This window comes from Cucurbita moschata, unplaced genomic scaffold (assembly GCF_002738365.1).
Source record: "Cucurbita moschata cultivar Rifu unplaced genomic scaffold, Cmos_1.0 Cmo_Scf00018, whole genome shotgun sequence".
Lineage (NCBI taxonomy): Eukaryota > Viridiplantae > Streptophyta > Magnoliopsida > Cucurbitales > Cucurbitaceae > Cucurbita > Cucurbita moschata.
Window position 1 is genome coordinate 3,659,097 of NW_019268534.1, and position 21,766 is coordinate 3,680,862.

Below are 21,766 nucleotides of genomic sequence, written 5' to 3' on the forward strand. Positions count from 1 at the left end.
GGGGGGGGGGGGGGGGGGGGATGAACAATAGCAACTTTAGCCATGGTCTGGGTTTGAAAATGTGAAGGATCTTTTCTGCAACTTAGGAAAGACGTTGATGTGTCTATAACATGATTGATTTTTTTGTTACCTATTGAACATTGCTATGCTAGTGTATTCATCATAAGCTTTTTGTACTTCGATGATTTAGGTATGATGCAGAAGCCACATTTTTTGACGAGGGTGTGAGATCTGCCAAGAGAGTACAACTTGAAGAAAAATTGTTGCAAGTAATATTTCCAAGTATTTCTTTTAAAATCTGAAAGCGGCTGCATAATACTTTGTTTTTTTTTTTTTTTTCTTGAAAGTATAATTTCTATTCAAAATAAATTCCTTTGGATTTATTATCTTGATAATCATTTATTTGTGACATGTTTTTCCTCATTGACTAGCTTGTTCAACCAGCTTTCCAATCTCTGTTGGGACACATAAGGTCTGGGACATTTGATAATTTCAAGGAGGCTTTTGACAAAGCTTTGAATGAAGGGGAAGGGTTTTCTTCGGCTGCCTCTAATTGTTCTCAAACCTATATGGCTATTTTTGATACTGAATGTGCTGGTAGGTTGAATTAATAAGACCCTGCATCTAATTTGGCTGTTTCCTTTCTGTTCCTTTCATATGTGGAGGACAGTTAAATAGGCAACTGCTCCTGATTTCTTATGGTAGAAAATGTTTTCTGTTTATGGAAATATTTCCATTCTTTCTCTGGGATTAGAATGAGTTTTGTTTGTTATTCGGTAATCTTTTCTGACTTGTTATAACTGCAGGTGCTATCATTGAGCAAGCAAACTGGGACACTTCTAGAATAAGGGATAAACTTCGACGTGATATTGATGCCCATGTTGCGACTATTCGTGCCGATAAATTATCTGAACTTTCTGCACATTTAGAGGTGAAGTCATGTTTTATGGCTTGAATACTGGACTTCTAATCTAGTTCATTTTGGAAGGCATTCATTGAGTGCTAATTTTTCTCCTAGACTTCCTCGTGGTTTTCTGAAACTCTTGTACCATCTGGGTGAATACCATATAATGTCCTTCTGAGCATTACTGAAGATGATAATAATGATTGCAGAAAAAACTGAAGGAAGCATTGTCAGGACCCGTAGAAGCTTTGCTTGATGGAGCTAATAACGAGACATGGCCAGCCATAAGAAAACTTCTTCAACGAGAGACTGAGTCTGCCATCTCTGAGCTGTCTAAAGGATTGGTGGGTTATGATATGGATGAAAAAACCAAGGAAAAAATGGTCACCAGTCTTGAGAATTATGCTAAGGGTGTAGTTGAATCAAAAACAAGGGAAGAAGCTGGAAGAGTCCTGATCCGTATGAAGGATAGGTATCAACTTTTCATGGATGCATCTGATTTGCCCCTTCTTCTTTGGTGCCATCCAATATCCATTGGTATTGATATTGTTTAATATTGTGAACAGGTTTTCCACATTGTTTAGCCATGATGCGGATTCAATGCCACGTGTTTGGACTGGGAAAGAAGATATCCGGGCAATCACCAAAACCGCTCGTTCTGCTGTATGACACCATATATTATTAGTATTTGATTCCTTTTTTCCTATTATTTATAAATTTGTATATTTATGTTTTATATTTAAATTATATATTTGTGCTGTAGTCCCTGAAGCTACTCTCTGTTATGGCTGCTTTACGATTGGATGAAGATGATTCCGGTGAGATAGACAATACTCTGTCGTCTGCCTTGTTGAATGTCTCAAACAGTAGCAATACAAAAGATAGGAGCATTGTGGCAACTGACCCTCTTGCCTCAAGCTCATGGGAAAAGGTTGGTATTTTAGAGTCCTGCTTTCCCCCCCTTGTCTGCATCTCTTGAAATTTATAGTTGCATAGAGGATACGAGCAAAAATGATTCTGTCTCTTTGGGAGGACAGTGGAATTTACCAAAGAACTATCGAGCTTTAGTAAGTTCTCTACTAGGAGTCACTTGTCTTGGTCTCAGAATCATCGTTTGAACGGTGTTTCTCTCTCCCGTGTTTAGACAAGTCTTTGTATTGTCCCCATTACTGGTTTTTACATCGCTTGCTCGTTACAGGTTTCACCAACACAGACATTGATTAGTCCTGTTCAGTGTAAATCTATATGGAGGCAATTCAAGGTGGAGACAGAATACACTGTCTCTCAGGCCATTGCTGCCCAGGTAATACTGAAACTTCTTAAGTATTAACTTGAAAAAAATGAATTTATAACAAATTAGATGTTTTATTTAAGTTGTTTTTCTTGGATATGATCAGATTAGAACTTTGCAATGAACATCTGGTTTATTGTTTATTTATTTTTCTATTTGGCTTTTTGGTCACTGAGGCAAAAGGATGTGAGGGTTTTTGTTCACATCAATGGTTACTTTAAGTAATTTGTTTTTTAGAAGGGAAACAAATTTCATTGATGAAATAACAGGAGCTTTTATGCTCCCAACACGAAAAGGTGAATTACAGAAAAGATCTTCGATTAGAAGTCAAAGAAGATGTATAGTACAAAATAAAATAAAACATGTTTACACCCATATATAGCATAAAATCCAGAAAGCTATCGAAGGTCGAGAAAACATCCCTGAAAATCCTTGCATTTCTTTCACACCAGAGGTTCCAGAAGAATATCCTTGCATTTAGTTGGTCAGTTAGGACATGTTAGTTTTATTTGGTTGAGAAGGATATAAATCCTTGGTCATCTTATTTTGCGGCATTATTGAATATTAAAGAACCTTACTTCTTGGACCACACTTGTTTTACACGCTGGTGACCTTACGTCAAGGAGGATGTTGCTATTGCTCCCTCGTAAAATTGAAAATTGTCAGACGGGTTTAAAATATCTATTTAGTGGTCAGACGGATTCCTTGAGCCTTGGGGGGTTCATTTAAATAATTGTGTAGATCAAATGTGGGTTTGGATAAAGATCTTACTGCAATAATTGCAAAGACAAGATATCATATTTGATCGATTTCCCAAATTTTAAAGGCATTTTCAGAATCCAGTCCGCCGATGAATTTGGAGTTTGGCCGGTGATATTTAGTATAATACTTCACTAATTTATTTTGAGTCAAGAGGTTGATGAGTCATGGACTCATTGTGATGGATAAGCCTAATTAAACAGCCTGTTCCATGTTTCTTATAAAGAAAAAGGAAATCTGATTACCACTTCAATAATTTCACACTTGATACTCAGTTCTCTTGGAACATATATACATATTTTTATGCGTCTATCTCAAACGTTATTATATTTTGCAGGAAGCCAGCAAACGTAACAACAACTGGTTGCCCCCGCCATGGGCAATTGCTGCAATGGTGATTCTCGGGTTTAATGAATTTATGACCCTTTTGAGGTTTGTGGTGATATTTTCTGCATTATAAAATGCTTGATCTTCCCCTGGTTTCTCTAAGCTCATGTTTACTCCCATTATTTGACAGAAATCCATTATATTTGGGAGTTATATTTGTTCTGTATTTACTCGCCAAAGCCCTGTGGGTGCAGCTAGATGTTTCTGGTCAATTTAGCAATGGTCTTGTAAGTATCAAATCTAACTTATGTTGTGTAGGACCTTATTTTTCAGCACCATTGGTGCCTGTTTTCACTGCTTGGAATTATTTGTGGTGTTGCCTTCAAATGCATTTTCGATTCACTTGGTCTGTTCTTCTATATCATTATGTTTCTTCAATTGTTTTTCTGTTAAGAAAGAATTAGTTCAATTGGCAATCCGTATTAGGGGAGGGACAAAATGTTCTTAAGATGAACCAAAAAAAACCCCTCATTTATGCAAGGAATCTGACGTCTGATCTTATTTGCCACCAGCTTCCAGGACTTCTTTCTTTGTCTTCCACATTTGTGCCTACCGTCATGAATCTTCTTAAAAAATTAGCAGAAGAAGGACAGCAGAGGCCTACCACTTCTGATCCTCAGAGCAACCCCGCTATTACATCAAAAAGGATTCGGAACAGCTCTAGCAACGATATGACATCGACTGCATCATCAGCAGTGACTGAGACAGAGGCCGGTGCCGAGTACACCAGTGGCTCAAAAGAAGATTAGGTTGAAGGAGTTGGTTATGGATTAATTTCTCCTTTTTTCTTTTCTGAAGATCCTGGGTTTCTTCCATCCACCTGTTGTCTTCACCAAATATATGATGATTAATGTTTGTTAACTATTGGAAGAATGTAAGAGCAAAGGGCTGAAGTTCAGGCTTTAATTTTTTTGCTGAGGGCCTCAAGCAGTGGCCTGGGGTGGTTGTTTGATAATGGGAAACCCCTTATAAGGGGATTCCATATATCAGTATAGGTGTTCGTTCATTCTCTGATCCCTTTTGGGTTTGAGTAGACTAAGAATGCTTCTCTTTTTCCTATATTATTGTTTGATCATCTGCTCTTTTTGCCTTTTATTTTGTCTTATAAGAGTTGTGACATTGATTGTGAGTATGTCTTTTCTCTTTAATTTTATAGCCTTGACCCTTCCTATATTCAGTTAATTGTAGTTTTTCCATTCCTATGTTTGTTCGTCTTGGTATTATAGTTCTCCCCGCTCCTTAGTTATGTGGTGAAAGTCTCATGTACAATTCTCGTAGTTAAAATTAACTCCTAAAAAGTCGCATTTTGGGATTTACCTACTTGAAATCAGCATGGCTGGTGGTATGAATGATTCTACTATAGTATCGTTGCATTATAGGTAATTAAACAATGAAAAAACTCAATAAAGATGACGTGTTGTGTGTAAATTAAAATGAGATGACATAACATAATGTCGTGGACATTTATCGAATCCACATGGGTGGCTTTTGTAATTTGTTATATAAATATTTAAAATCATTTTATAAATATTTAAAATTTTTGTAAGATTGATGATATCGGTTGATATGATAACTAGTATCTTATCCATTGAACTTAAAACGTTAGACATAGTATCGTATCCATTGAACTTAAAACGTCATTGAACTTAAAATGTTAAAACGAGAAAAATTCATAGAGGTATAATCAACTTTGTTAGTTACCCAATAACCAAGATTAATGCTTAATGTAGAAATCAAAATGTGGATTGAAAGTCAAGCATTCAAAAAAGGTTATTTATAAAAATGTTGAAAGGTGGATGAGTCCGAATATAGAAAGAAAACAAATTCCTTACCAAACACGTAGCGTTCCCACTGCCATGGATTTTGTGTGGATATGGCTATGGGCACCATTAAATATTAATTGGAGAGAGAGACATTAGCCTGGTGATCTCAATTTCTGAGCTTTTATGACCACCTTGTCGATGGCCACCATTAATTAAGGAGGCATGGAAGAAGCATGGATGTAATGAATTCTTTTCTTTAATTAGAATTCTAAAGATAGAGAAAGCCTGTGGGAGGAGGAGACTCTCCCACTTGTTCAAATCTTTAATCCCAACCCAAATGATTAACCCTCCATTTACATCTCAACCACGTTGGCCTCGCTCTCGGTCACATCTCACTTTTGTGGCAATGGAATAGCGATTGTACGACATTTGTTCTAACTCAGCGAACAAATCAACCATGAAAAATTCAGATTTTGGAGATAACGTCAGCGTATGCTTGAGCCTTAAGTCACATTTTAGATAATTGTTCTAGAAAATGTGAGCTAAAAAATATTTTAAAAACAATTTGAAAGAAAACAATATTATAAGCTAAAAGCTATTAGACAACGACTTTAATAGCATATAACCCAAGTAAGAAGAAGTAACAACTAGTCATATTTTCTATAGTACATTTTAAGGCATTTAAGTCTTGTTGAGTGTAGACATGATTTTGGTGAACGGTCATACACCCCCGTATTAAGACAACATGAAATAATAAAGACCTATCTAAGATGAAAGCATGTAAAAGGGGTTTGGAACGGGCATGCAGCCATGGACAACACATCCTGGATAAGCATAACTAGGACATTCGACAAGCGGCCATAGACAACACACCTTAAACAAGCATGATCGTGACATTAGGCAACACTAAACCAATAGGCTATGAACCTCATTGAACGTTTTCTTGAATGGGGAAGCTCCTAGAAGAGTTATCTTCTTCATCCATACTCTTCGTTGCGCGAAAAAACTGCGAACTCCCAACTTGTGATATATTTCATCAGAGCGCAAACCCTTCTTAGCTATGGATTCTGGGTTCTGTAAGAGAGACATTGTAGAAAATGTTCCTTGGAACTTTTCATCCTTTGACTTCTACATCTACATGGTCAATTTTAAAAATCCATACAAAAAAAAGAAGAAAAAGAGTAGACCCCAGTTATACGTTGCACCAAAGATTTTCAACACAAAAGGTAAGTCACTAGAGTGCTAGAGCATAGGCTCCCATCTGTTCTTAAAGTACAAAGCAAAATATGTAAAAATTGACATAGCAGAAAGCAAACAAACAGAGAAAAAGAAAAGTATGGTGCTGTATTTAATGTCCAAAACCTTGACATAGGTTAGTAAATTAAATGCTGTGAAAGCAAACAAACAAACAAGCATGTAGAAGTCAACTTGAGTGTGAATATCACCACCAATAAAATTTCTATCATTGCCAACTCTCCAACATTGTATTTGAATAATATTCTAAAAAACAAAGTAAATAAATTAACACCAATATGGTTGGTTGTAATGAATTCCTCTGTTCTACCTGATTATAATAAATTAGTCTGCCTCTGTCACATAAATTGTGACTATAAATGTTCCCCCTATAAAACGAAACAATGACAGTTCTACAAGGGCATCTTCTAGTACAAAGAAATAAATCGGATTTTCCTTTTCCTATCAATCCACTCACCCAGGATGAAATATTGCTATAAAATATGAACAAACCCCAAGAGGATGATGCTTTTCTGATGTAAAATTTTAAGCCAAAGGCCACATCCCATTTCATTTTGAGAAATTTGCCACCAAAAGCATGGCTTCCATTTGCATAAATGTTTCCTTAGATGCTCATTAATGACTGATGCAGAAGATATAGTTGAATACCGATCAGAATTGCTTTGTTGCCTATACTGAGTCCATTAAATATGGTCCATAATAACCAGGTCTTCTCAGATTTTGGCTTCCAAACAACGCTTATTTATTTTCAGAAAGGGGCAATTATTGCAATTGCAATTGCAATTGCTTTGCGTGGAAGGTGGGAGATGACATTTTTCACCAGTTGGGTGAAACTTATTTAATGGGATTCATCCACTTTTCTCTTAACCACATCGAATTGACTTAACAGTCATTTCAAGAAAGTTCAAAGGGGAAAGATTCAAATTAAGGTACCCTACCGAGAATTTAATTTCCAAAAATGCTCACCAAATATAGTAGGACCCGGTAATTGTCATTGAGATTAGTCAAAATGCATACAAACTAGGCCAAACGCTCACAAGTAAAATATCAAAACATTATACAAAATTGTGGAAGACTAAGATCAAACAGTCAGAGTTCACAGATGGCACAGTGGCTTCTCATGAGCGGTGCAGATGAGATTTAAATGAGACAAGCCAGGTCTGTTTGTCAAAATAAATGTAGCTGACAAGTAGAAGAAAAGGATTTTTTTCTTTCTTTTTTTTAGTTCAGATGAAAATGGGCTATGGACAGTAGATTTGTTTTAATATTTAACGAGCTTTTAAGAAATAATTTCCAGATTCCACAGTGATATTCTTCAAAAGATTTTTTAAAAACAGAAGAATTATCATTCAACGTGTTTGAGACAACTTTATAACAGCACATATACCCACGTCCCATACCCGAACTTAAAACTATTTGAGACAATTAAAAAAACAAAAAAAAAACATTTCATGTATGGCAGAGATCCTATTTGACAAATGGTCATTCGGTTAAAAGCTTACATGGCTCTTCACATTGTATTGGTGGTGCAAGGTGTTCAAAACATAAGACAAAGGGGGACACTTGTGTTGGATGTTGGAGGGTTGAAAATTTGTGTTGGATGTTAGATGGTTGATCATTAAGACACTTAAATGTAAAACTGTTCATTACGATGGTTCTATGAATGGTCCTAAGAGCTTAAGGTTTTCTGCCTGATGACACCCAAAGTTCAACAGGACGGAAATCAATATCGACATCATTTATCAACTACACTATCCTCTTCTTTTTTTTTCCCAACAAGTAACTAGACCTTTCATTTAAGTAATGAAAAGAAATAGAAGTTCAAAAGAACAAGATCCAAAGAAGGAAATAAGAAACAGATAGAAAAGAAATGAACGACTTAGTACTATAAAAGAATCCCAATTAATACAAATATCCTGAAAAGCACAATCAATAAACAATTCAGACAGAGATGACCATTGAAAGACTACACTATTCTTATATAATGTTACCTACTGTCGAACAAACGTTCAGTATTGAATGATAGTACAAAACGAATCCAAATTGAGTTCTAACTTCCCTATGTTCCCTTACCTATAATAGAGCAGACACTCGAGAAAGAATCAGACCATTTATTCCTACATTGACAGTTTTCTACAAAGAGCTGGGTGTATTTATTAGCATTTCAATGCGTCCTTATGCTTTCCCAAGAACATTGAAGAATGGTCCATGGAAAGTGCTTTTCAATGATATCACTATTTATTTCTTAAGAAAATTACTTCCCTCACTCTATGCATTCCACTCTCAGGAGGTAAGTATTATACAAAAGATAATATGTGATATCATGTGTTGTACATAGAGATGTTCTTTCCCCCACCCCACACATATGTCCCATATTCGAGTATGTGTATGAGTATGTGTATGAGTATGTGCATGTATGTATATGTAGATATATATATATATATCTACATATACATACATGCACATACTCATACACATACTCATACACATAAGGAAAAGAGATAAAACTTAAAAAAGCTTCAATCAAGTAAAATAATACCTAAGAAATACTTATAAAAAGACCTTCGTCACCAATGCTATATTTCTGGATAATTATCTCAATGCATATGAAATATAATGTTAAGAAAAACTTTAAAATGAGATTTCTTGAAAACTAGCCATTTAAATGAAGCTTTTTCAAAATGAAGGCATTGCATGTAATTGAGATTTAAAAAGAAAAACAAATGGAGAATAATTCTTTGGAGAGAATACGATCCTCGTGAAAATTACCTAAAAAATTTGTTGAGATAGAAAATTAAATAGGAGGCAGGAAAACCAACTAGAAGAGTCTAGAATTTCAGTCCCATAACAAATGCAACTTACATTACACTGTATCCTTTCTCCCAAGAACGAAAAAGATCAAAAAAAGAGAAAGAAAAGTCTAGAATTTCAGTACCACTACACCAAAACATTCGTGAGAGAGAGAGAGATTCTTGGGGAAATAAGAAGAGTTAAAAAGGAAATTCAACTAACAACCTGAACTTTCACTTTGTCAGGTATTACTCGTGAAATTAACTTTCTCAATTAATCGAACTTTCAACACCGATAATCCAAGTGAAAATCATTTAACTTGGAAAAAAAGACAGTTGAATGCCTCTCTTTTCGAAAAAAAAGTTTAGAAGAAGCTAAGCTTCCCTTACCAGCGACAAATTAGACAAAATTTCCATCACACAAAATTGAAAATTAAGAAATATGTTGAATACAAAATAAAAACTGAGACCCAAGGCCAGAACTTTCTGACTTTTATTATTATAAAAAAAAAAAAAAAAAAAAACACTATCTGACTTTCAACAACAAATTAACAAAATAACACTTTGGACAGTTTTTTTTTTCTTTTAAAATAAAAATCTTATATAATAAATGAACAAAATTAAGCATGAAGGAATCATAAACTTCTAGTCCCATCCTCTCCCTATAATTTCTCCCAACAATCTCTATTACGCCTCTACCTTCCCTGATACGAATTCATAAATACCAATAGTCATAAATAGCACCTTTGGTTGGATAGTCGTGTGGAAACTGGGGAACCCTATCGTTTCTTTCCTTTTTTCTTTTTCTTTTCAACAATCTTTTATAGAACAGTTGGTAAGTCGGACCTCCACAATGGTATGATATTGTCCACTTTGAGAATAACCTCTCATGGCTTTTTTGATTTATCAAGAAGGCCTCATGCAAATGGACATGTATTCCTTACTTATAAACCAGGATCATCTTCTAAACTAGCCAATGTAGGACTCCCTCCCAACAATCCTCCCCTGGAACAAAGTACACCTGAGGTTCTATGTAGCCCTCGAACAGACTCCCCTTAATCGAGGCTCGACTCCTTCCTCTGGAGCCTTCGAACAAAGTACACCCTTTGTTCTACACATGAGCCACTTTTGACTACACCTTTGAGGCTAGCAATTTCTTTGTTCGACACTTGAGGATTCTATTGACATGACTAAATTAAGGGCATAGCTCTGATACCATATTAGGAATCACGGACCTCTACAATGGTATGATATTGTTCACTTTGAGCATAAGCTCTCATGGTCTTGCTTTTGGTTCCTCCAGAAGGCCTCATGTACATGGACATGTATTCCTTACTTATAAACTCGTGATCATCTTCTAAATTAGCTCCCTCAAACCGTCAGTTTTGTCCTCTCATTGTTCAAAAACGTTAATACAATCAAGTCATTTCCTTCTAAAGATATCAAGAACTAGACATGAACTTGAGCGGACAAAAAACTTCCAAATAAAGATTTGGACTAGTTCAATCTGTTGTTTTCTCTTGTTATTATTGTCAAAAGGCTATTCGTTCTTCAACAAACGAAATTTGGTACCATAAATTGATATAACCAACACTTCACTTTTCAAATCCCAATCTCCTATCTTCAACTTAGCCTTTTCTACCTCAAAACTAGTCCCCCTACGGCTATAATTCTGAAGATTATAAAATATCATAGTGGCTTTCCCTTTTCACCCATCAGTTTTTTACAAATCACTCAAACTAGACCATATCAACTGGTAGCTACCGAAGCAATAAATATACGTACCCATACAGTTTAAAGGGGAGATTGGTGAATGAGCTGTCTTCAAGTATTCATGAAAGGCCATGATCAAATCACAGAAGAAATCATCCAACGATCCACGAGCAGCCATCCAAAACCCCAACTGCAACATTGAATCCATCATTAAATATGCATATATACAGTAGCTACATGATAATTTTTTTCCCTCTTTCATTTTCTTTTTCATTGCCAGATGGATGTGTAATAAATCTGAGACCCCCACACATAATTTTCTTGGAGTTTGTTTTCTGCGTATAAATCTGAAACCCACACACAAACCAAGGCCAACCAGGAGAAGCCACATACAGGTTTGGAAGAAGCAGCATCCTTTGCTACTGCTACTGTCTTTTGCCTTGTCTGCAACTCAATGGCGTTGGTTGGGACAGTCAAGCTCTTTCTCTTCCTTGTTCTCCTCTGCCTCTTACACCTTCTCTCTTCTTGTCAAGGTTGGTTTTTCTGATATCTTCCATTACAAAGTAGCTACTACAACAAATCCCTGTTTCAATTCATTTCTGATCAAAGTTCGCTTAAAAAATCTTCAAAACAGAGCGACACCTATTGTAGTTTGGGTTCACATTCTAGGATTAGAGAGAAAGAGTCACTGGCTTTTCTCATCTACTTTGCCCTACAATATCCATACACAAAACAAAAACAGAGTTTTGAGCTCTTCTCTTAATCGAAATCACCTCTTCTTCGCATTGCTAACATGCAAAAAAAACTGTGCAAGTGCAGGTAGGGAAAATTGGGTGAAATCGCAATACCCGTTCATCAAGCGCGCAAGCTCGTTCTATCGGGACGGCCATGAGAGAGAGAAAGGATACGATTACATAATAGTCGGAGGTGGCACCGCCGGCTGTCCATTGGCGGCGACATTATCACAGAACTTCAGCGTGCTGCTACTGGAAAGAGGCGGCGTTCCTTTCACGAATGCAAATGTGTCTTTACTTCGAAATTTCCACATTGGCCTCGCCGACACTTCTCCGACCTCGGCTTCTCAGGCCTTCGCTTCGACGGACGGAGTTATCAACGCGAGAGCTAGGGTTTTAGGCGGCGGTTCCGCCATTAATGCCGGCTTCTACACCAGAGCAAGTTCAAGGTTCTTCATTTCCCACCATCTTTTAAATTCTTTTTCTTTTCTTTTAAATATCCATTTTTTATCCTTCAAATTATATTATTAATTAAAATTTCTTCCCATTTCTACTTTCAAAATTTATTTGAAAAATATTAATTAAAATATTGATAGAAATGTAATCCATCAATTTTAATATTTATTTCGAATATTAAATCGATACTTTATTTACTGTCTTAATTTTAATTTTAATAATGATAGAAATGTAAATATTAAATTTTAATTTTTTAAAAAGGTAATTATTGTTTTATCTATTTTTTATTTAATCATGATATTTTAAGTTGTTATCAATTTATTTTTCCCTATTAAAAATGGTTAATTTCATTATTTAAAAAATAATAATTTTCAATTTAAAATATTTTCATTAACCTTTATTTTGTTTTTTTTTTTCATTTTATGAGAATTGACTTAATAAAATGCTTAAAAATTACGAGCATATTTAAATATAAATTATTTTTACAATTTAACAATATTTTTATTAAAATTATAAAATTATTTGTCTCAATAATTATAATTAGTGGGGATTTGCAGATTTATAAAGAAAGTCGGGTGGGATGAGAAGTTGGTGAATGAATCGTATTCATGGGTGGAGAAGCGGATCGTTCACCGGCCAAAGCTCACCGATTGGCAGAAGACTTTCACCGACAGTCTATTGGACGTCGGAATCTCGCCCTTCAACGGCTTCACCTACGATCATCTCTACGGCACCAAAGTCGGAGGGACCATTTTCGACCGCTTCGGCCGCCGTCACACCACCGCCGAGCTCTTACCTTCAGGGAATCCTGATAACTTAACGGTTCTGGTTCACGCCACTGTTCAACGACTCATCTTTGACACCGCTCACGGTTTGTTTGCTTCATTCTCTTACATTCAGCGTTTTCATTGATCATGATTTTGTTTTTGCCTGTTAGTTTCCTAAAGCATGGGATTCTGCGGATTTGTATTCGTTACTTTGCCTAATTGATTGAGAAATTATGGTGAAATTTTTTACATTGCATACTATCGGCATGGATATTTAGTCTTGAAAGGGTTGCTTGTATTTAGCTCCTGAACTAGCGATATTAGGTTGTTATCACTAACTTGTCAGTCAGAATAAGTCCCTGGTAGTTGATCATTCTAGTAGGTTATGTAGTTTTTGGAGAACAGTTTACGATGATTTGAAATCGTGAATTATGAATCTTCTTCCATTTTTGGATGAAATAAAATGAAGTAGGAGAATAGCCCAAAATGAGCCGGCGGCATAATCTTTAAATAATACAATCACTTAAAAATGTGAACTAATGGAGATATTATAAACGTTTTAAAGTGCAATGACTATAAATTGACACAAATTTGAAAGTTCAACCCCAATTGGGAACATTTTAATCAGATAAATACAATTCTGAATGTTCAGGTAAGAAACCGAAGGCGATTGGAGTCGTATTCAAGGATGAAACTGGTAATCAGCATAAAGTTTTTCTATCAAGCAGGCGGCAGAGTGAAGTTATATTATCCAGTGGGGCAATTGCGACTCCACAAATGCTGTTGCTCAGTGGAATTGGTCCCAGGGATGATCTTGAAAAGTGGAACATCTCCATGGTGCTACACAATGAGTTTGTTGGAAAAGACATGGCTGATAACCCATTGAACTCCATTTTTGTTCCAAGCAACAGACCAGTTCAGCAGTCACTTATACAAGCAGTTGGAATCACAAAGCGGGGCGTTTATATTGAATCTAGCAGTGGCTTTGGACAGTCGGGGGAAAGTATTCATTGCCACCATGGTTTGCTGTCAGCTGAGGTAAATTAAACATCTCCCTTTTACTTTTAAAAGATAAATAACGTGGAGAGAACTGAAGAACTGTCTTTATATTTTATTGCTACCAATCTTTTAACTGAGTTTATGATTTTGCCTCTTCAAATGAAGGCTTTTGAGTTGAACAAAGTTATCTTTGCACGTGAGCAAAGTAGAACCAAAGTATGTAAAAAAGATGTTGATTCTGTATGATACTTAATTTTGTGGGTGTTACCAGATTGGGCAGCTATCCACCATTCCCCCAAAACAAAGAACGCCTGAAGCCATTCAAAATTACATCAAAAGTAAACGAGACCTACCCCATGAGGCATTTAAAGGAGGTTTCATTCTAGAAAAAGTAGCAAATCCCTTCTCGAAAGGACACTTGAGCTTGATCAACACTAACATTGACGACAATCCTGCCGTGACCTTCAACTACTTTCATCATCCATATGATCTTCACCGCTGCGTTGAAGGGGTTCGAATGCTTACAAAGATTGCGGATTCTGAATACTTCACGAACTTCACACAGTGTGATAAGGAAACATTAGACAAGCTGCTTAACATTAGTGTAAAGGCCAACATCAACCTCATACCCAAGCATACCAATGACACCAAGTCCTTGGAGCAGTTCTGTAAAGACACTGTGATCACAATCTGGCACTACCATGGAGGGTGTCTAGTGGACAAGGTGGTGAGCCATGACCTTAAAGTTCTCGGTGTAACTAGACTGCGTATTATCGATGGTTCAACATTCAGCGAGTCCCCGGGCACCAATCCTCAAGCTACTGTTATGATGATGGGAAGGTATAGTTATCAACATCTATTTGTGGGCTACCACGCTCTTCAAAAGAAGAACGATGAAAAAGAGCAGCTAACTACATCTGGGTACCTTTTTTTTGTGTATGCAGGTACATGGGCCTGAAAATCTTAATGGATAGATTGGGAAAGAGAGCTGGAACATAGGAAGCATAAAGAAGCAGTGTTAGTTGCTAGTGAAAGAGTGATCGATCTGGTGTCTTGATTCTTAAAGAACAGTGGACATACAGATCTCTGGCTTGCCTGGAAATTACAAAAAAATTAATATGATAAGTATTCTTTATATTTAGTCTCTTTCAGCTACTTGGTTCCATTTTGTTTTGTATTATCTTGATAGTTAGCGAAAATGAGGGAGGGAAGAAGAAGAAAGAGACTGGTCTCAACTAGACTTGTTCTTTATGTCTGAGCTAGATTATAGTGATTGTGCATCCATAGTTATGTACGTATCATCATGTATCTTGTGATCTTGATAGATGACAGTGTGAATAACTTTTAAGTGGAAGATCTAACTTGTTTGCTTTTATTCAATGAATTCTTTGTCCATTTCTTTTAATTGTATTGGATTAGTGTTAATTTATCTTCTCTCAGGCCTTGTCTGTGTTACTGCTTATGTCGATTATATTGAAATTAATACTCCAAGAACTGATCTAGAAAAATGGCCACAATTTAAAGGGGCCTCAGAAATGCAATTGCTTTGAACTTCAAGAGTTGGCAATGCAAGATATGGATGAACATAAACTAATGAAATCCAAGCCAAAACTTAGCAGAAAAGCCATGTCAAATTTCTTTGCTGCTGCCACAGGTGCTTTTTCCTTCCAGTTCTCGATGGTTTCAAGTTTGATGAATGCCCATCTGGAAGAAACCAGTTCCTGTCCTTGATCAAACCCGATACCGATAATCCTACATTCATCTCCTTTCCTGAAGGAAACGTGTGTGCGATGTCTTGGTACCGTTTAGTATTTCACCTGAAATTCCTCCCGAGTTTACTATCCATGTAGCTTACAAGTTTGTCTCGGCTGTAACTTCGTGAAACTGGTCTGTTAGATTCTCAAACTCACTGCACACGAGTTTCAGTGCTTGAACAACCTCACCCATAAATGGTCTATGAGACACTTCCGGTTGCACACACATAGAAGCAATTGCTGCTACTCTGGCCAAGCTATCAATGGAGATATCAGACTTAATAGCTGGGTCTGTTATTACATCTAACCCCTCCTTGCTCGTGAGAAGCGGACGAGCCCAAGCAACGAGATTTTCTTGTCCGGGAGGAAGCGACAAGTCTACTGGCTTTCTTCCTGTAAGTAGCTCAAGTAGGACGACACCATAGCTGTAGACATCGCTCTTTACAAGAAGGTGGCCAGTCATTGCATATTCTGGAGCTAGATAACTGGAAACCAGAAGGTAATGTACTGTATTAGATTAATGTTGATGGAGTTGAGAAAGTAAGTGAATTTGAAGGAACTTCAGTTTTTTACCCAAAAGTTCCCATAACATGTGTTGAGATGTGCTTGTTTCCTTCCTCTAGTGCAGTTCTAGCTAATCCAAAATCTGAAACTTTAGGTGTGAAGTCACATTCCAACAAGATGTTGCTAGCTTTGAAGTCTCGATGAATGACTCGAGGATTGGAGTCTTCGTGCAGATAGGCTAGGCCTCGAGCAGCACCGAGGGCAACCTTCAAGCGGGCATCCCAGTCAAGTGGACTGATTAACTTGTCAATGCCTGGAATCATCACAAAACAAGTTGAATATGAATGTCAAACCATGTAAGGTACTCAAGATTTTGCAGAAAGTTGCTCACCATGTAAGTGTGATTCAACACTTCCATTAGGAACCAATTCGTATACCAGGCAACGATTTCGATCTTCGGTACAAATTCCTATCAACTTAACTAGATTTCTATGGTGTAGACGACTCAGCATCTCGACTTCTGCCAAGAATTCCTGAATACCATGTTGATTATGTCTTTTAAGAACCTTCACAGCCACTTCCCTTCCATCATCTAAACGGCCACTGTAAACAATTCCAAAGCCACCTTCTCCTAATATTCTTGCAGAGTCGAAGTTATCAGTGGCATTCTCCATGTCTTTCAGGGTGAAGTGCTTTGCCGCCCCGATATACGTCATAGGATCGTCGTTGAGAGGCAAAGACGAAGAACCCTGTTCACTTCCAGCCGTGCCTGTAGAAATTGCTCGAGTTCTAAACCGAGTTTAGGAATAAAACAAGTGCGGAAACTGTGAAGGGAACACTGGTTTACCTGGGGGTTTTGCAGGTGAGGCTATCAAGTTGTGTGGAACTTGTGCTGGATGATGTGCAGGCACTCTGCATCTCAACAGGCAAACCCAAGCAAGTCCAACACACATGACAAAGGCAGTGAACGATGATATAGTAATCACCACAATCATGTTCCTGCCAAGCCCTTCTTTTCTTCGTCTCGGCACGTCGACTCCCAACGGTTTAATTGCATTTCCTGCATTAGTATTGCTGGTGTTCAAACCATCATTAATGGATGAAGTACCTAAAGGTGCTGACGGAGGAGATGGCGGAAGACCTGCATGAGCTAGAGCTAATCAGAAAAGAAACATTGTTGAGAAGTATGCCTCTCAGATTGTTGAAGAAATTCACAGTGCATAATTGTTTTATACATCTTAGCACAACTGTTCCAACAAGGGACAGTTGATTGCTTCTTTTGAAGTACCAAACAACACTCCAATCCTAGCGCTAGTAAATATTGTCTGTTTTAGCCTGTCACATATTGTCATCAGCTTTACCATTTTTAAAACGTGTCTACTAGGGAGAGGTTTCCACATCCTTATAAAGAATGTTTCGTTCCCTTCTCTGACTGATGTGGGATCTCACAATCCACTCTCCTTGGGGTCCAGCGTTCTCACTGGCACACTGCCCGGTGTCTAGCTCTGATACCATTTATAACAGCCCAAGACCACCACTAACGGATATTGTCCGCTTTGACCCATTATGTATTGTCATCAACTTCACGGTTTTTAAAACGTGTCTGCTAGGGAGTGGTTTCAACACTCTTATAAAGAATGCTTTGTTCCCTTCTTCAATTGATATGAGATTTCACAATCCACCCTCTTTGGGGGCCAGCGTCCTCGCTGGCATACCACTCGTTGTCTGGCTCTGATACCATTTGTACCAGCCCAAGCCCGCCGCTAGCAGATATTGCCCGCTTTGGCCCGTTATGTATCGCCGTCAACCTCACAATTTTTAAAACGCGTATGCTAGGGAGAGGTTTTCACACCCGGTGGGATTTCACATAACTTTCATCATGTAAACAATGCACTACATTCACGTTTCCACATCCACTCCCTGTTGAAACTTTTGAATATTCAAGACCAAAAGATGAAGGATCAAGAGCTAACCTGGATATTTGACATCTAGTACTTGATATCTACCAAACAAAGAAGCTTTGATTGATACCTTTCTCCGCCAAAATTTCTGATATATAAAAAAGGCCGTGTTATGATCGAATCTTGATCTTCTTGGAACCAAGTTGATGAGAACAGTTGTTTTTTCTAACTGCTGACTTGCAGCATCAGCTCCCATAATTCGAACTTGGCTATGGTTCAGACTGATACAATCAGCAATTTCCTCTGCAAGTTCTGAAACCAGAGGGAAAAATGTGTATACTGCAACGTCGAGGCTGATTTTGACTTGAATTGGCCACACGCAACCGCATGGCATCCCGGGAGGCGTATACGTCAATGGCTCTGTACATAATATTGTACAATCTACAAATGTGGAATACAAAACATATGGTTAAGTTTCAGATAATCTGATTTGCAATACTAAGAGTTAAGTATGTGCCTACCCCCATTAGGAGGGGGAGGTGGTAGCATCATAGCTTGTGATGGTGGCATGCTCTTCTTCTTCTTGTAAGAACCCATAGGAGAAGTTGTAGGAGCTGGAATGGGCACTGTCAGAAAGAAAACATCACCATACCATAAATGAGGGCAATAGTGTTCAAGGTTACAACTAAATCTCGGATCTCTTTGTCATACTATAATAGTGGTCGGGTTGAATCGTTGGAGATGGTGCAGGTCCGGGCGACCTCCCTCTTGCTGAAGATGGAGATACAGCAGCAGGGCCTGTAAGTTCAATAGTGAATACGTGAGATCCCACATCAGTTGGGGAGGAGAACGAAACATTCTTTATTAGGGCGTAGAAACCTCTCCCTAGTAGATGAGTTTTAAAAACTTTGAGAGGAAGCCTAAAAGGGAAAGCCCAAAGAGGACAATATTTGCTAGTGGTGAGCTTGGGTTGTTACAAATGATATCAGAGTTACACACTGGGCGATGTGCCAGTGAGGAGACTAAGCCTCGAAAGGGTGTGGACACGAGGCAATGTGCTAGCAAGGACGCTTGGCCCCGAAGGGGGGGATTGGGGGGTTCCACATCAATTGGAGAAGGGAACGAGTACCAGTGAGGACACTGGGCTCCGAAGGGAGGTGGATTGTGAGATCCCATGTTGGTTGGGGAGGGTGTGGAAACCTCTCCCTAGTAGACGCGTTTTAAAAACCTTGAGGGGAAGCCCAGAAGGAAAAGCCCAAAGAAGACAATATCTACTAACGGTGAACTTGGGCTGATACAGAATACTTCTATAAATCTAAATGGATAAGATTCAAAAGACGAACTAATATATCTCGAGATTCTCGACCTTGCAGGCTGCCAGACGGGGGCGATGCATGATAGGAAGGCTGTGGAGGTTTGTTTCTGAACTTCCTTCTTGAATGGTGTAGTTTATGAAAATTGATGAATGGTGAGAATGCATGAGCATGCCCCCATTTCTTAGCAGACATGGTAGGTGGAAGTGCAATGCTAGGAGCTCTACTTGAATCAACCGATTGAATAGCTACATCAGAAGAAAAGTAAACGTTACTGTTCATGTGATCACTGTCAAGATATTCCATTTCAAAGCTCAGAAACAGACACCAAAATGGATCTGAGGAGATGAACCTTTAAATGGTTTGCTAAGAACAGCATTATCCGACTTGCCATGGTGTTTCCTGCCAAAGACATGAGATGTCGGAGTGACAGCATGGTCTGTGACATTATAAGAAACAAAACCACTCAACACAATTAACTCTCATTTAGCTTCAGATTCATGTTTTCCAACACAAAATCTATGCAAGCAAAGATTATATGAAGTAAGTTATGCATATTTTGTGTACAGCCCAAGTCCACCGCGCTTCGGCCTGTTACGTATCGTCGTCAACCTTACGGTTTTAAAATGGGTCTACTAGGAAGAGGTTTCCACACCCTTATAAGGAATACTTCGTTTCCCTCTCTAATCGGCGTGGGATCTCACAATCCACCCCCCTTAGGTGCCCAGCGTCCTCGCTGGCACACCGCCCATGACTGGCTCTAATACCATTTGTAACAGTTCAAGCCACTGTTAGTAAATATTATCCACTTCAGCCCGTATCGCCATCAACCTCACGGTTTCAAAATGCGTCTACTTGGGAGAGGTTTCCACACCCTTATATGAAATGTTTCGTTCCCCTCTCCAATCGATGTAGGATCTCACAATCCACCCCCCTAGGAGGACCAGCGTCTCCGTTGGCACACTGCCCGGTGACTAGCTCTAATACTACTTGTAACAGCCCAAGCTCACCGCTAGTAAATATTGTCCGCTTTGCCTCGTTACGTATCACCGTCAACCTCACAGTTTTAAAACGCATGTATTAAGGAGCAGTTTTCACACCCTTACAAGGAATGTTTTGTTCCCCTCTCCACTCGAACCGACGACATGGGACCTCGTGGCACGAGTTTGTTGGATTTTACCAATCTAGAATGCAAGGTAAAAAACAGCTAGTGATCAGCATCTCAATTGTTCTTCTAGTTCATGAACCATCCAATTGGTGGATACAAAAGGAAACAAACAAACAAACAAACACTCTATGCATGAAGATAATCATATTGTTCTTCCCAGAAAACTGATCAATCAACAGAATCCCATCTCGTTTCAGATCAAACCCACATCCCAATTCAACTCCAGAATCAATATTCATGAAAACTATATGATCACAACAATCATCAACTCAAAAATTACAGAACCAAACCAAACCAAACCAAACCAAACCAAACCCATTACCTGCAGCTTCACAGACAGAGAAAGAACCAACAGCAAAACAAATTTCAAACAGTAGAAACAGTAATCGAAACCCCATCAGAGTCCCAAATTCATAGGAAACTTCCGCAGATTTCATCGGATCCCTCCTCTTCTTCCCCAAAATGAGAGATATCAGAGCGAAGCAGAGAGTGTAGCGATTGTACAGATCAAATGGATACTCAGAGGTTTGAGAACACCAATACGGCATGCCCTGTTCGTCATCGGTTATTGAAGGGCTCCTCGATCGACGCAGTTAATCGATCCGAGCCTGTGAGAGAGAGAGAGAGAGAGAGAAAAAGAGTAATGGAAAGGTTTTTAAAAACGGTTTTGATACTCAAATCTCTCGACTCCTATTCAGCCATAAGTCCAAACGATTCCCTGCGAATAAACTAGATATTGATTTTAAAGTTCAAAAAAGAAGCCGACCCAGTTGGATTTTTTGACCAATCAACAACAATTTGGTGAAGAATTTTTATGTGGGTTGAAAAATCAATGCCTTCTAATTCTTAACAGTGAACATATAAATATTCTAATTGTTTTTTAACTGCGGGATCGAGCTACAATAGATTGACACAATACTAAAGAAAGCTACATGGTATAATAGTCTCGATAGCATTAGTAAGCCCCTCTTCGAGCCTCTACAACATTCTACTCGCCTCAGTCCCCAACCCTCGTCTTATTAATAGATAAAGAGCTTCCAATCTCTTTTTTTTTTTTATAATATTGACTGTTGTCATATAACGAAATAGATTTTGTTTGCATTTTCAATCTATAGCGTACAGACATTCAATCCGCTTCTAAATTAAATTAAGGATCAGGGCTCGTCCTCTCTCTTCGATCGTGTTTAAGCTAAAAAAAACACCCGTTTATTGTCGATTTGAAAAATCTTCCATGGAGCATAAAGGAATGGCGCCATAACGTACCCACGTCATGACCGCCCTCAAGATTTGGTAGTTTATTTGTAACTAAG

At 38.1% G+C, this 21,766-nt stretch overlaps 2 protein-coding genes, 1 long non-coding RNA gene and 1 pseudogene across 4 annotated transcripts in view; 2 read left to right on the forward strand and 2 right to left on the reverse strand.

Moving 5' to 3' along the window:
- The window catches only part of LOC111456140 (protein ROOT HAIR DEFECTIVE 3), an 11,306-nt gene extending 6,800 nt beyond the window's left edge, over positions 1–4,506 (forward strand). For both annotated transcript variants that reach the window (XM_023097916.1, XM_023097917.1), the window contains exons 15-24: positions 191–269; positions 432–597; positions 807–931; positions 1,114–1,376; positions 1,471–1,567; positions 1,668–1,835; positions 2,103–2,207; positions 3,292–3,386; positions 3,472–3,568; positions 3,854–4,506. In XM_023097916.1, coding sequence (XP_022953684.1) covers positions 191–269; positions 432–597; positions 807–931; positions 1,114–1,376; positions 1,471–1,567; positions 1,668–1,835; positions 2,103–2,207; positions 3,292–3,386; positions 3,472–3,568; positions 3,854–4,090 — 1,432 coding nt within the window. In that variant the 3' untranslated portion in view covers positions 4,091–4,506. The remainder of the gene's footprint in view (positions 1–190; positions 270–431; positions 598–806; positions 932–1,113; positions 1,377–1,470; positions 1,568–1,667; positions 1,836–2,102; positions 2,208–3,291; positions 3,387–3,471; positions 3,569–3,853) is intronic.
- A 1,202-nt stretch (positions 4,507–5,708) lies between these two features.
- LOC111455860 lies at positions 5,709–11,797 on the reverse strand. Its single transcript, XR_002712642.1, has 4 exons — positions 11,709–11,797; positions 11,254–11,443; positions 10,933–11,050; positions 5,709–6,238 (listed from the first exon to the last, which is right to left on the reverse strand). It is a non-coding gene; the product is annotated as an uncharacterized LOC111455860 (long non-coding RNA).
- LOC111455858 (protein HOTHEAD-like) lies at positions 11,101–15,221 on the forward strand. Its single transcript, XM_023097484.1, has 6 exons — positions 11,101–11,393; positions 11,680–12,043; positions 12,608–12,921; positions 13,470–13,855; positions 14,088–14,656; positions 14,761–15,221. Exons 1-6 carry the CDS (start codon positions 11,315–11,317, stop codon positions 14,813–14,815), a joined length of 1,767 nt encoding a protein of 588 aa, XP_022953252.1. The 5' UTR covers positions 11,101–11,314; the 3' UTR covers positions 14,816–15,221.
- A 95-nt stretch (positions 15,222–15,316) lies between these two features.
- On the reverse strand, positions 15,317–21,282 carry LOC111455857 (annotated as a pseudogene).
- Positions 21,283–21,766: the final 484 nt, after the last annotated feature.

Bases quoted from the DNA above. Each gene is read 5' to 3' on its own strand.
- LOC111455858 (XM_023097484.1), top strand. From the start codon at position 11,315: ATGGCGTTGGTTGGGACAGTCAAGCTCTTTCTCTTCCTTGTTCTCCTC. The intron at 12,044-12,607 runs GTTCTTCATTTC...GGGGATTTGCAG, and splicing joins TACACCAGAGCAAGTTCAAG to ATTTATAAAGAAAGTCGGGT. The intron at 14,657-14,760 runs GTATAGTTATCA...TTGTGTATGCAG, and splicing joins ACTGTTATGATGATGGGAAG to GTACATGGGCCTGAAAATCT.